Source organism: Mobula hypostoma, chromosome 10, assembly GCF_963921235.1.
Source record: "Mobula hypostoma chromosome 10, sMobHyp1.1, whole genome shotgun sequence".
Taxonomy (NCBI): domain Eukaryota; kingdom Metazoa; phylum Chordata; class Chondrichthyes; order Myliobatiformes; family Myliobatidae; genus Mobula; species Mobula hypostoma.
The window spans coordinates 133,653,066-133,668,858 of NC_086106.1; the positions used below are offsets into that span (position 1 = coordinate 133,653,066).

General features: G+C 41.8%; 1 protein-coding gene across 1 annotated transcript in view; it reads right to left on the minus strand.

The window, feature by feature from the left end:
- Window positions 1-15,793, minus strand: part of LOC134353180 (transmembrane 9 superfamily member 2-like) — a 97,519-nt gene that overhangs the window by 49,628 nt on the left and 32,098 nt on the right. Inside the window, exons 5-10 of the mRNA XM_063061173.1 lie at window positions 10,000-10,129; window positions 8,443-8,570; window positions 8,107-8,221; window positions 4,094-4,173; window positions 3,594-3,702; window positions 1,453-1,585 (exon numbers count right to left, since the gene is read on the minus strand). Coding sequence (XP_062917243.1) covers window positions 1,453-1,585; window positions 3,594-3,702; window positions 4,094-4,173; window positions 8,107-8,221; window positions 8,443-8,570; window positions 10,000-10,129 — 695 coding nt within the window. The remainder of the gene's footprint in view (window positions 1-1,452; window positions 1,586-3,593; window positions 3,703-4,093; window positions 4,174-8,106; window positions 8,222-8,442; window positions 8,571-9,999; window positions 10,130-15,793) is intronic.

The window sequence follows — 15,793 nt, forward strand, 5'->3', positions numbered from 1 at the left end:
GAGTACATTCAGCCAGAGACTCATTCCACCGAGATGCAGCACAGAGCGTCATAGGAAGTCATTCCTGCCTGTGGCCATCAAACTTTACAACTCCTCCCTTGGAAGGTCAGACATCCTGAGCCAATAGGCTGGTCCTGGACTTATTTCATAATTTACTGGCATAATTTACATATTACTATTTAACTATTTATTATTTATGGAGCAACTGTAACGAAAACCAATTTCCCCCGGGATTAATAAAGTATGACTGTGACTATGACTATGACGATGGTGTGTTAGACTGAGTCACAGGTTGGGGTGGTGCAGTAGTCCCCACCCTCCGGGCCGCCGACCAATACATTGTCGCGAAGCATGCAGGAATGCAGCGGTAGCCGGGAGGCACACTTCACATCTTTAAGAAAAAAGCCGAAATAAACATGCTAATTAATTAGGTGCTGCCTGACACATAATTGTCAGCTCAGATCAGTGCCGATTGCCGATTTTATCGCCTCTGATTTGGGCCGACATTTATGTGTGGGGCGGCACCTAATTAATTAGAATGTTTATTTCGGCTTTTTTCTTAAAGATGTGAAGTGTGCCTCCCGGCTACTGCTGCATTCTCCGCGAATCCATACTGTATCTGTCCGCGGCCTGGGGGTTGGGGTGGTGGAACACTGGGGTGTCATCTAGCCGTCTGTTTCCATTAGAACAGGTAGCTTATCTTCTCCTATGACTGCCGCCTCGATGTCGAAGGTTGAGGTTCGTTGCCTGCTGTGGCTGATGTGGAAGGCTTGCTTGACTGCTGAGCCTCGCGCATTTCTCTATCACACAGTTCTTTGTAAGGACTCAAACCATCCTGTAAATATCCCCTAAACCGACGTACTCTTTCAAAATTAAAGTCGTACTTTATCATTGCAGCGAAAATCTCACGCAGTGGATTCACGTTCATTTCGCTACTGCATTCCATTTCGATTGTTATCCTTTCCTTTTCCAATTGCATCAGCTCTTCATCTATCAGTTCTTGGTCATGGGATGCCAAAACCTCTTCAACATCATCTTCGTCATCTTCCACAAGTCAAACTCACTTTGTCCTTCCTTCGTTCACCACGATCAAACGCTTAATTATGTCTAGCCTTACGCTAAATGTAACACCCTTACAAGCTTTCAGGCTTTTCCAATACCTCAGAACTCATCTTGCAAACGGCTGCTCAATGCAACATGTTAAAGCAATGCCGTTCCGAATCCAGGGGAGAGCGGCTGCTTGGGGCGCGCACGGCTTTTTATCGCGCGCTGATTTTTTATCATGCCCCGATTTTTTCGTAACAGTAAAAACACCTTCTGAAAGTGAAAACAGGGTACTAATGTAGGTCTTTCGTAACAGTGAGGTTTCATAAAACAAACGTTCGAAAAGCGGGGGACACCTGTAATCCACTTGTACAAATATCTTAGCAACAAAGGACACTTAATACTTACAAAGAGTGATAAACATCATTATGAAGATCTGTGTTCCTTGACCAAGGAAAACTGACAACAGCATTCCTTTCCTGGGAGGTCTGAAAATATCTCCATGCACCAGCTTCCAACCAAACTCTTCCTGTGCATCCTCCTGCAGAGATGTCATCAGTATCAAGTGCATCAGTATTATGCAGAAACAGTAAACACCGTCAAACTAATGCACAAATGTAGCACAAGGCTTCATGAACAATGTAACTTAGGTCACTGCGAAATTTCATTTGCACCAATTCAAAAAAATTTATCCCTTCCTCATGAAAGCCTCACACTGGAACCTGCCCTCACCATGATTCTAGAGTTTCCCTGCCGCCTTAAGTGTTGAGAAATCTGACATTAGCTCAGACTGACACCAATGTTCTACTGCAAATGTACAGAATTATCCCAAATGAGCTTAAAGAGTACTCTGCAAAAATTTGGATAAGGGAAGCGCTGCAGATATTGATAATCTAAGGTAAAATAAGAAATGCTACAAATACTCAGCTGACTAGACTATATCTATGGAAACAAAGATTTCATTTCAATATCCTTTCCATGGTATTGAGCTATGATACAAGATCTGTGATCAGAAACATCGGCTCAGTTTTCTTTCTTATGACATTAGCTGACATTCTGAATATTTCTAGCACTTTCCTTTCATTAAGAAAAATTATTTCATGAAGAGCTTTAAATATTGGGGGAGAGGTTGTGAAAAATTATGAGATGGCAGTGCTTATGGGAGCAGAGAATAACAGGTTTGTTTTCTCCAATATTTCTCAGCAGTAAGAGGAAGGAAAGAGTACTAAGAGCTTCAATATCCTGGAAAAGTATACAAACTACAACACTAGTTGCAAAGGAATAGGGGAGCATGCCAACAACAGGAATTCTGCAGATGCTGGAAATTCAAGCAACACACATCAAAGTTGCTGGTGAACGCAGCAGGCCAGGCAGCATCTGTAGGAAGAGGTGCAGTCGATGTTTCAGGCCGAGACCCTTCGTCAGGACTAACTGAAGGAAGAGTGAGTAAAGGATTTGAAAGTTGGAGGGGGAGGGGGAGATCCAAAATGATAGGAGAAGACAGGAGGGGGAGGGATAGAGCCAAGAGCTGGACAGGTGATAGGCAAAAGGGGATACGAGAGGATAATGGGACAGGAGGTCCGGGAAGAAAGACAGGGGTGGGGGGGGGACCCAGAGGATGGGCAAGAGGTATATTCAGAGGGACAGAGGGAGAAAAAGGAGAGTTAGAGAAAGAATGTGTGCATAAAAATAAGTAACAGATGGGGTATAATGAATCAAGGATGGACAGAGTGCGGGCCTTTGTTTACAATGGAAGTATGTGGAGCAGACGTTACCACACATCCTCGCAAAACCCTGGAGAGATCACTACTTGCATTTTTTGGCAATACCCCTTACAGGTTTCAAAAATTTATTTACAAAGATAGCACAACTTAATATTCTATTCTTTAGAGTTTCAGAAGGAACAAGGTATTTTGATTGAAGTTCTCAACATACTGAAGGGAAGTAAAAGAACACAATTAGTAAAACTATCACCAGTTGGGCATTGCAGAACAAGGAAAAATAATCAAAGCTGGGCTTTAGAAGAGAAGCAATGGGACATGTACACACCAACCCATGTGTATGTCCACAAGATCAACAGAGAACATTTGGACAGTCCTGTGAATAGCAAATGAGACCAAGTCTATTACTAATTTAGAATCTGCAACTGATGGATTTATTTTTCTTGACAAAGTTAGGTAAACAGCGTTTCAATACTGTAAATCCCCCTTCAATATAAATAAGAAACAAAAGATTCAAAGTAGAGCTATTGAGCTTGCTAGAGATTAAGTTCTAGCGGTGCAGGGAGATGACAGGAATGGGAATGAAGGGATTGCTCAGTGGGAACTAGCATGCACCCAATGGTCTGATTGACCATCTCCTGCATCATATATAATTGTTGAAGGAACACATGATAGAATGGGAGAAAGAGGTGGATCAAAGGTTCAATCAGAAAGTGATTAATTATAACAAAGATTGCATACTATATGAGGAAGATCAAAGCCACAGCACACTGCTTCTATGACATAATTATCATCACCATTTTGAACACACTCCATGAATGTACTTACTGCCGAATCAATCTGGTTGTATCTGGCAATATCTTTGTGTAGGGTCCGAAGCATAATCATCGCCACCATTCCAGATAAGAAGAGGACGATCACAAGGGAATTCATAATGCTAAAAAAACAACAAATGAGAGAAACAATTTAACATCAGAAGTAACTGCACCATGACACTCGTTCATCAAATGGGCCAGTTCGCGATCTGTATCGTTTAATAAAAAAAAGGTACTAAGCACATGGCATTTTCAAGATTTGAATGAATTTCAAATATGCTATTGTAATAGAAAACAGTAACAAATTTTTATTTTGGTGATTTGTTCATGTTTCTCAGTTCATGAAAAAACATTCGTTATGAGGTAAAATTACCTTTATTTATAACAACCAAACTCTATGTACTTATGTAGGATAAGAAATGTAGATGGTTTTGTAAGTCAAATGTAAATTGGGGAGGGTTGGGCGTGGAAAAGGTATACATGCAATTTGAATGGTTTACAATATAGACATACCTAAACCACTGAATATTTGTGTGTGGCATGGACTCCAAAATGTAATCCCATCTGGAAGCCCACTTTATCTTAGCATCTTCCTAGAAATGAAAAAAATTACATGTTAAAATTACCAGTATATATCATTATCAAATAAACCCTGGCACTTAACAATAATGAAGCACAAATTCATTGAACCATTGCTTTACTTTTATTTTGATTCACTAATCACTCAAATACAATTAAAATATAACTTTCAAACTGAAATATAATCATTCAGAACACGGTCATAATGTTAATCTAACTCGTGAACCTAAATTGCAAATATACAAGCAAAAGAGCAGTTCCTCAGTTTCATAAAGTTGCAACATGCCATTTGATTCTGACATACTTTGCTTACTGGAGTCACGGACCAATACAGCACAGAAACACACACAATCATGAGAGAGCCTACAGATGCTGGAAATCCAGAGCAACACACACAGAGCGTTGGATGAACTCAGCAGTGTAGGCAACATCAATGGAGATAAATTATTTCCCTCTATAGATGCGGCCTGATTTGCTGAGTTTCTTCAGCACTTTGTGTGCGTTGCATATGAACCAGAGGCAAATGTCAAGACTTAAAAAGGTAGGCAGCCAATTTAAACAATCTTAGAATGTAGTTACAGAATGAGCAATGACTGTGATAGCTATATTGTTAAACATTTAATCATTTTCACCAATGTTACTGCAAGTAACAAAACACAGAGCCTTTTTCAACAACTCAGACTAACTCACTGCACTTGTCACAAAACTAATTTGACCATATTCCTTTCACTCACCTGATCCACCCAGGTCCTCTTCCACAGCCTCTTCCTTCCAACCACACTGTCCAGTCCCATGTTTCTCACCACTCCTCAACCTGGCTCCACTTATCAATCATCCACATACAGACCACTCGGTCTCCTATCCTTGCCCCCCCCCACCCCCAATCACCTCTCCACCCTATCTGCCCTTCATCTCTTAACTGATTCCTCTTACCACCTCTGTTTCCTATCGAAAGGCCTGGATCGAGTGGATGTGGAGAGATGTTTCTAAAAGTGGGGGAGTCCAAGACCAGAGGGCACAACCTCAGAATAGATGGTTGTCCATTTAGAACAGAGATGAGTAATTTCTTTATCCAGAGGGTGGTGAATCTGGTGAATCTGTGGAATTCATTACCATAGACGGCTGTGTAGGCCAAGACATTAGGTATATTTAAAGCGGAGTTTGATAGGTTCCTGATTAATCAGGGGGTCAAAGGTTTATGGAGAGAAGGCAGGAGAATGGGGTTGAGAGGGCTAATAAATCAGCCCTGATGGAATGCGGAGCAGACTCAATGGGCTGAATGAACTCATTCTGCTCCTGTCTTGTGGCCCATCAGCAGTTTTTGTTATCACCACCCAGTTTTTTCCTGTAGTAATCTGAAAAGAGTGCTCATACAGTTCTGGATACAATGCAATAAAGTAAACTTATTTATTTGGAAATACAGCGCAGAACAAGGCATTCCAGCCCTTCAAGTAGCCCACTGACTTAACCCAAATCTACTCATGGGACAATTTACAATGACCAATTAACTTGCTGATTAGAATTAGAATGCCTTGGTTTGTGGGAAGAAACCAGAGCACCCAGAGGAAACCTACACTCACAAAGGAAGGAATGTCTTGGCTCCATCCCTCCCCCTCCTGTCTTCTTCTATCATTTTGGATCTTCCCCTCCCCCTCCAACTTTCAAATCTCTTACTCACTCTTCCTTCAGTTAGTCCTGACGAAGGGTCTTGGCCTGAAACGTCGACTGCACCTCTTCCTACAGATGCTGCCTGGCCTGCTGCGTTCACCAGCAACTTTGATGTGTGTTGAATGTACAAGCATGTTTACTAGACTGTGCCAGAATTAAACTCCGAACATAAGACCATAAGACAGGGCAGCAAAGTTAGGCCATTCAGCCTATCGAGTCTGATCATTCCATCATGGCTGATCCCAGATCCCACCCAACCCCATACACCTGCCTTCTTGCCATATCTTTTGATGCCCTGACTGATCAGAAAACTATCAATTTCTGCTTTAAATATACCCACAGACTTGGCCTCCACTGCAGCCGGCGGCAGAGCATTCCACAGATTCACTACTCTCTGGTTAAAAAAAAATCCTCCTTACCTCTGTTCTAACAGGTCACCCCTCAATTTTGAGGCTGTGCCCTCCAGTTCTGGATACTCCCAACATAGAAAATATCCTCTCCACATCCACCCTATCTGGTCCTTTGAACATTCAGTAAGTTTCAATGAGATGACCCCGCGTTCTTCTAAATTCTAGTGAGTACAGGCCCAAAGTTGCCAAATGCTCCTCATATGTTAACCCCTTCATTCCTGGAATCATCCTCATGAATCTCCTCTGGATTCTCTCCAATGACAACACATCCTTTCTGAGATATGGGGCTCAAAACTGTTGACAATACTCCAAGAGCAGCCTGACTAGTGTCTTATAAAGCCTCAGCATTATCTCCTTGCTTTTATATTCTATACCCCTTAAAATAAATGCCAACATTGCATTTACATTCTTTACCACAGACTCAACCTGTAAATTAACCTTCTGGAGATCTTGCACAAGGACTCCTAGTCCCCTGTACCTCTGATGTTTGAACCTTCTCCCCATTTAGATAATAGTCTGCACTATTGTTCCTTTTACCAAAATGCATTATCATACATTTCCCAACACTGCATCTCATCAGCCACTTTTTGCCCATTCTTCCAATTTGACTAAAACCTGAGGCAATCGCATTGCTTCCTCAGCACTACCTACCCCTCCATCTATCTTCATACGCTGACACCCCACGCTGTAGTAGCGTCATGCTAACCACTAGCACTGAATAATCAAGAAATTGAAATTCAAGTATTTAAGTTTGGAATTAACAAGCATGCATCACTGCTGTACAAACCATCTGCTTCACTCACTTCTTCAAGGAAGGAAATCGGTGGTTTTTGTGATTCAGTGACTCTCAGTTCATAACCTTGTAAGTCAATTCAGTTATACTTGAAATAGCTTAGTTTCAATGGGTAACTACTCGTGGACAGTAAGTGAATGAAGTAATTTAGAAATACAGTACTGTAATAGGCCTTTCCAATCCAATGAGCTTGCACCCATGTGACTGCTTAAGCTATGCGCCTTTGTATGTGGGAGGAAACTCGATCACCTGAAGGAAACATGTCGAGCACACAATACATTGATCTTACAATTGGTGAAAAGGTTAGCACAACATCATGGGCCAAAGGGCCTGTACTGTGCTGTAACGTACTATGTTCCATGTACAAACTCCTTACAGACAGCGGCGGAATTGAACCCGGGTCACTGGTGCCGTATTAGCGTTATGCTAACCACCATGCTACCATGTTGCACAATTGTGATTTCTTCCCACATTCCAAAGAGGTACTAGCTAGCAGGTTAACTGGTCACTCGGGTGACACGGGTGTTAGGCTGAAGGGCCTGTTGTCCTAATGTATCTCTGAATAAAATACAAAAAGAAGAGATTCTGCTGGAAATCCAGAACAACCCATACAAAATGCTGGAGGAACTCAGCAGGTCAGTCAGCATCAACATTTCAGACCAAGACCCTTCATCAGGACTAAGAACTCAGACTGTTTATTCCCCCCATATATGCTGCCTGACTTGCTGAGTTCCTCCAGCAGTTTGTATGGGTTGCTTGTGCTTGAATTTAATGCCAAAGTTGAAGAGATGGGAACAGTACCACAGTGGGAACTTGAATCACATGTAAATTCAACAAGACCTGCTTTGCTGCAACTGACTGAACTACCCTGAGGACAAGACTACCTCAAACATCAGAAGTTCTGCTGTAGCTGCTGGAAATGCTATTGCAGTTTTAGAGCACCAACATCTATCCAGTGAAATCATCCACTTCACTGCAATTCACTTAACAGCACATAGTCATGAGGTCATCTCAGACCACACAAACTACATGCTCTCCAAACTGGACTACAGGAGAAGCAATTAGACATTACTTACTGTAAATGTAACCGAATAGGTGTACACAATATTTATTTTCTTATCTTTGTCTTCAGCAGGAATTTCCATCGGGGCTCCATCACAATTCAGGTGGGTGGCATCCACATGGTTGTAACTAAAAGGTAAATAAAGTTGAAAGCTCCATTTAATACCCCAACAAAACACTGCTGACAAATCATCAGTGCCACGTGCATAATCTGTCTCAATGCATGGTGTTCATCACAGCCAACTATATTTGTTTCTTGTCTCTTCAACACTAGTTTGAGTTTAATTGTCATTTAACCATGCACATGAATACAGCCAAAAAAAAAAATTTTCTCACACTATGGATATTACCTTTTGGGCACTAATTTAGCAGCAACCAATCGTGCACCTTCCCATTCTTTGTTTGTTCCTTTGTGGTAAGTGATAAGGATATCCACATGATTGAAAACATAGTAGGTGTTCTTCTTGTTGAACTCAGACTGCAAAATACAAAAGGAGCTGTAACAACAAGATAACAAAAATCGAAGAGCACCAAGGCAAAAGGTACCTCAAGGCATTACTCTATTTTCAGAAAATTCAAAGCAATGCTTTTTGTTGTATAAAGTATGAAAATGATAGAAAATAATCAAGTTCTAATCATTTTCATAATCAAGCCAAATGGGAGGTATTGATCAACAAAGATCTATGAAACTGATGAGACATTCATTGAAGATAAATGAACATCTACACTAAAGTGCAAACATACAGAATGACATCAGTGGCTTCAAAGACATGCATAAAGCAGCAACAAATGCCTACAAAATATTAAGATTCAATACCACAGGATCATAATTCAGAAGCAGAATATAATCTTGTCTGATTACACGGGTTACTGGTAACAGCTCTGGTCTGCAACTTACAAAATGCAAATGAAATAATTGTCATATCAGATTGCATTAGCAAAAGTGAGCAGTCTGGCACACTAATTTTACAATTCTTACAGGTGGACTGAAAAAGGTTGAACAAGTATGTAAAATACAAAACATGCCCATAAACATTGATAAATTCGGTAAGGAACTCTGGGAAGTGCACAGAATGCTTTGAACGTAGGACCTGCTATCACAAGTGACAGCTGCAATAAACAGCAGTGACACACAGCTTCCCCTGAAGTTTAACAGTCAAAAGGAACAAAAGAACATGCTGCTCAGATGAAAATGACGGGTTTACAAAGCATGTACCCGCTGTTGGATTACTATTTTCTGTGCAGTTTAACATTTATGTCTGCTTGTATTTTATAGAACTACTTACATACATTTAACAGTTTAGTATGTTTCCTGGTGGTCAGAGTATGTATATGCAATTGTTCAGTGTGTCCACTGGTGGTTACAATTCTGTATGATTCTGGGAAGTTCTCTGGTATTGCATTATTTGAATATGGGAAAACTGATTTGTTAACTCTTACCTACAAATTTGAATGGAACGTCTCTTATCAATGGTACAAGAGCCTCCATGCAATCTCGCATCTTTAGCCTTCACTTCTTTCCCTACGAGACTCCTGTTACTGTACACCTCTGTAATGCGCTGTAAGGTTTCACTGCAAATGTAATGGTTTCTCTGTAGCAGTATGTTTAGGTTATGACTAGCGATAACAGGGCTTTGGAATGTGGGCTATCCAATGAGAGGGATATTATTCTTTCTTGTGGGTCTGGGTGCAGGGATTACACAGTCTCAGGGAGAGATGAGTAGAGAAGACGCGAATGGAGAGAGTTGGTAGACCGCCGGACGAAGTGGACAGAATCCAACAATGCTAACAAAAAGTGTGCATTTCTTATCTGTATAAGGAATAATGTTAATCTGATTAACATGCCAACTATCAATGAAAATTATTGTCTACTATTTGAATACATGCACGTTTCAAGCAGAACTTACATTGATGACACAGGCATCCTTTGGACGGCCATCCTGAGTAACAAAGCATCCAATAGGAAATCCTGGATTACAAAACTTTTGGCCATCTTCTACATCGTAGCACCATGTGACAGGCATGTTATCAATGATCCTACAAAAGGCACAACACCAACATTGCTACAAATTACACATTAACATTAAAATATTAAGATTAAAAACAAGATGAAACTCAGGAGATCCTGGAAAGGTTCTCAAATTCTAAAAATAATGATTGGCAATAACACCCACAAAATGCTAGAAGAACTCAACAGGTCAGCAATAGCCAGCATTGATGGAAATAAATAAACTGACAGCGTTTTGGACCAAGACCCTTCATCTGTCCTGATGAAGAATCTTGGCCCAAAATATTAACTGTTTATTCATTTCCATAGATCAGGGGGTTTAAAACCTTTTTTATACCATGGCGTCTTACCATTAACCGAGGGGTCCATAAACCTCGGGTTGGAAACCCTGCCACGGATGCTGCCTGATCTGCTGAGTACCTCCTCCAACATTTTGAGTGCATTGTTCTGGATTTCTAGTATCTAGAGAATCTTTTCTTGTGTGTGTGATAAAAATTGGGTTACTTTTTGTTTGAATTAGCTAGCAAAAGGTGTATTTATATAGCAAGATAGAAAACTGAAAGGTGCTACAAACATACAATGCTGGAGGAACTCAGCAGGTCAAGCAGCAATGGAAGTTGCTACACAGGAATGCGACCACACAAAGTCCAATACTGAAGTTCTGACACAAAGCAATAAAATGATAGAAGACAGCGTGAGCAAAGGACTATTGTAAAAGGAGGAAAGGTAGAGGATTGTGAAAGGTGGTGACTAAACTCAGGGATGCACAACTGGATGACCATTAAAATTTGATGGTTGTAGGTTATTGAGATAAGGATGGACCATGTCGTAATTGATTAGTAACCAAGGATAAGAATGCCAAAACAATGGCATTGCTTAACCGAGCAGCGAAGGTAGATGAATGGAACTTGATAAAAACATATAATTGTGGACCAGAGAATTTCACAGAACTTCTCTCTGCTCTACATTTCTACAAATTCTAGACACACCAACTTGTTTTATTCCAACCACCCTTCCACCCATTGAACTTCATTTCATAACTATCCCCTGCACTGTTTTATTACACATACATATTTTCCTTTGCATATTTTGCCCAAAATGTTAAATATATACTCGTTCTGTTTGCATTTACTAATCATACTTTACTCATCTTTCAGGAGGGTGAGGTGAAGTCCTCCATCGGTCAGTTGACCATAGATATTGCATCCCAGCTGTCTAGGTCTACAAGTCTGGGCAGTATGATATGGAGGGCAGGCTGTAACCCATGTAGCAAGCTCCCCCTCTCCACACATCTGATGAACCCAAAGAAGGGACAGAAACCGATACAGTTTGGTACTAGCAGCATCGCAGGAGTTGCCAGTCAGCATTGAACTCAATGTATGACTGCCGTAGGGATTCCAGCTCCAGAATTTTCCCTCAAGGTTCACTCTAGAATCCTTCCCCATGAGTGAGTATAGCCATAAGGCAATGGAGGTTTGAGATCAGATTTTTCTTTCTCCTAGATGAGCTGCCAACCACAGCTGGAAAGCCCCATCTGTCCGAAGAGACTAGTTTAATACACCAGTAACCCGCCTTTTCCCCCTTCTCCAGTCAATAGAAACGGTTCCACCAGGCTTGGTAGTTAAGCCACGTGTGAAGGCCAGAAGCTATTTGAAGCGCACGCCATTGGGCGCACTTAATAGGTAGTGGGAGTTTGTTCCCATTACCACCTCCGGCAAAAACAACCCACAGAAAGCATTCAGCTCAGGCGGGCTACCTGACCAAGTACCAAACGATTGTGCAGGTCAACTGCCTCAAATGTTCACCAATATCTTTAACCTCTTGCTTCAGCAGTCAGAACACTTGCTTCAAGCCGGCTTCAATTAAACTGGTGTCAAGAAGGACGTGGTAACCTGCCTCTATCATCCAGTAGCACTTACATCAATTGTGACGAAGTACTTTGAGAGGATAGTGATGAAAGGTATCGAATCCTGCCTGAGAAGCTACTTGGATCCGCTCCAATTTGCCTGCAGGAGCAATAGGTCCACAGCAGGTGCTCATCACTCAACCCTAGAACACCTGGGCAGCAAAGATGCATATATGAACTACAATTTGACATTCAATAGTATCATCTCCTCAAAACTAATCGAGACCTTGACCTCAATACCTCTTTGTGCAATTGGATCCTCAATTTCCTCACTTGCAGACCCCAGTCAGTTTAGATTGGCAACGACATCTCTTCCATGATCACTATGAGCACAGGTGCACCACAAGGCTGTGTGTTTAGCACCCTGATCTACTCGCTTTACAATTATGGCTGTGTGGCCAAGCACATCACCAATGCCATATTTAAGTTTGCTGATGATAGCTTTGTCATTGGTCAAATCAAAAGTAGTCAGCAAATGGGAGGGAGTCTGAATATCTGGTTGAATGGTGCCACAACAACAACCTGTCACTCAACATCAGCAAAAACAAATAGCTGATTATTTACTAGAGGAGGAGGAAACGGAGGTCCATGAGTCTGTCCTCATCAGGGGATCAGAGGTGAGGAGGGTCAGCAGTTTTAAATTCCTCAGTGTTATCAATTACGAAGAATAAATGGCAGTGCCTCTACTTTCTTAGAAGTTTGTGAGGATTCAGCATGTCATTTAAAACTAGACAAACTTCTATTGATGTGTGGTGGAGAATACATTGACTGGCTGCAACACAGACTGATATGGAAATACCAATGCCCTTGAATGGAAAATCCTACAAAAGGATACGGCCCAGTCCATCACAGATAAAGCCCTTCCTACCATTGGGCACATCTACACGGAATGCTGTCACAGGAAAGCAGCGTCTATCATCAAGGACCCCACCATCCAGGCTATGTCCTTTTCCTCACTGTTACTTTCAGGAATGAGGTACAGGAATCTCAGGACCCACACCATCAGATTCAGGAAGAGTTATTACCCTTCCAGCACCTTGAACCAGTAGGGATAACTTCACTCGCCCCCATCACAGAACTGTTTCCATAACCCATGGGCTCACTCTTCAATTCATGTTCTTGATATTTATCGCTTATTTATTTATTCTTTTTATTCTTTCCTTTTTCCCTCTTTCTTTATTTGCAGTATTATTTTTTGCACATTGGTTTGTTTGTCCATCCTGTTGGGTGCAGTCTTTCATTAAAGCTATTGAGTTTCTTATATTTACTATGATTGCCTGCAGCAAAATGAACCTCAGGGTTGTATATGATATACTACATATGTACTCTGATAATAAACTTACTTGAAGTTGTACCAAACCAATTTCTTTGCTTCAATAATAGCTCCAACTATTCCTACACAACCTTGCAAAAACCATTCCCGATTCTGGAACTAATCTCAATTTTTCTGCACACTCTCTAGGGGGCTTCGAATCCTTCCGAATCAATCCCTTACTCTCTATTCCATATATTCCTAGAATGGTGTGTTTTAATTAGAATACCATTTTGTGACTATCTACACATAAAACACATTCTGTGCAACTATTGCTGAAGAAATTCCCAGTCTACTCCAGTCATTCCAACCACTCTTGCCAGCAACCATCCTCCACCATCAACATTACCCCCTCCTCTCCCCTACTTGCTCATCACACACCCCTCCTCAGTTCACCAATCACCTCCGAATCCTTCCTCACTGGCCACCTCCCCTCAGTCCCAATGCAGGGTTTCAATCAGAAATGGAAATGAGTACAAAGGAACTCAGTCCTGCCGAAGAGTTTTGGCCCAAAATGTCGAGATTCCTCCTTTCCATAGATTCTGCCTGGCCTGCTGAGTTCCTCCAGGATCTTGTGTGTGTTGCTTTCAATCAGAAATGCCAAGTTCCTTTCTCTAGATACCATTCGACCTGCTGAGTTCCTCTAGCAGATTGTTTGTTGACCAATCACCCCATTCCCGCCGCACCCCTTTCTGCTTTCAAGAGGGTCCACTCACATTCATTCATCTCTCCCTATCCCCAGGAACCTTCCCCTGCATCAGTAGGGTGCAACCCATCTCTTCACCTCCTCATTCACAACCACCCAAGGCCCTTAAACAACCCTTCAAGGTGGGGCAGAGATTTCACCTCGTTTTTAATCACATTTGGTGCTCTCAGTGTAGCCTCTTGTGAAACCAAGCACGGACTGGGCAACCACTTTGCTGAATGCATGTATTCTGCCAACTGAGGCCATCCTGAAGTCCCAGTTGCTAGCCATTTTAACTCCCTCCTCATTCCCACACCACTTGCCTATCCTCAACTGCCTCCATTAACCAGGGTGGGACCAAACCCAAAACTAGAACATCATTTCATATTCCACCGGGGTAGTCTACAACCAGACACGAAAACTGAATTTTCCAGCTTCCAAAAACCTGCTCCCTGCCCTTTTCTCTCCCTCCTGATCTACCCAGATCCTCACACATTTCTCCTTTCCAATAATCCCATGGACCCCAATCCCCTGTTCCATCTGCCTATCACACACACAAAGTCAACTTAGTTCCTATCTCCTCCTCCTCCTATTCTGTCCAACGACCCTCACTTAAAACTTATCGAATACTGAAAGCTTCCTGCAGTTGGGGAACTCTGTGTTAGAGGACACAGGGTGCGGGGAGGGGGTTCTCTTTAGACCAGAGATGAGGAGGTATTTCTTTAGCCAGAGGGTGGTGAATCTGTGGAGGGCAGGTCACTGGGTATATTTAAAGTGGAGATTGATAGGTTCTTGATTAGTCAGGGCATCAAAGGTTACAGGGAGAAAGCAGGAAAATGGGGTTGAAAGGGATCATAAATCAGGCATGATGGAATGGTGGAGAAGACTCGATGAGCTGATTGACCGAATTCTACTTCTATGTCTCATAGTCTTATGGACTTGTCTGGTTCCACTCTTCACCTTCCTCTATCAGGGTCCGTAACATGCAGCATATGTAATTACCTGGCAGCCTCAGGCACTAATCTTCACCCCTCCCGCACCCATATGACTCTACCCAATACTGGTCAGCTCCTACCTCACTTTTTCATACTGCTCATCTCCTCTTTGAACTCTCATTCATGTTACAATATCTTGACCCTAAACGTCAGCTATCCCTTTGTCTCCTCAGATGCTGCCTGACCAAATGATTTCTTCCAGTAGCTTGTTTTTGCTCCATATCCCAGCATTTGCAGTCTCTGTATCATAATGCACACGATTAAGATGTCATCACTCCACCAATATACATCCTAAAGATGTCTGTCCCTTTGAATTACACCCATTAATTATGAGGCTTTGAGCTGGACACTGCCTGACATAATGGAGGATACTCACCGCCCCTCATCTGTTTCAGTTGTTCTGAGCTCAGTAACAGTGACCTTTCCGTTCAAGCATTTTGTATTCCCCAAACATTGTATTCTCCAAACACCAGGGCCCTGGAATATGCCAATTGTCCTCAAGTTTGCACATGGTTAAAGGTGTCATGTATTTCATACATTACCATGGTACTTCCATGCTAGTATAGGAGTTCAGAGTTCAGGGATGGCTTAGCTGGTGACGCCCACATCCCGTAAATGAATGAATAAAAATAAATACAGTGGCATGCAAAAGTTCGGGCACCCTGGTCAAAATTTCTGTTACTGTGAACAGCTAAGTGAGTAAAAGATGAACTGATTTCCAAAAGGCATAAAGTTAAAGATGACATATTTCTTTAATACTTTAAGCAAGAAAACTTTTTTATTTCCATCTTTTAC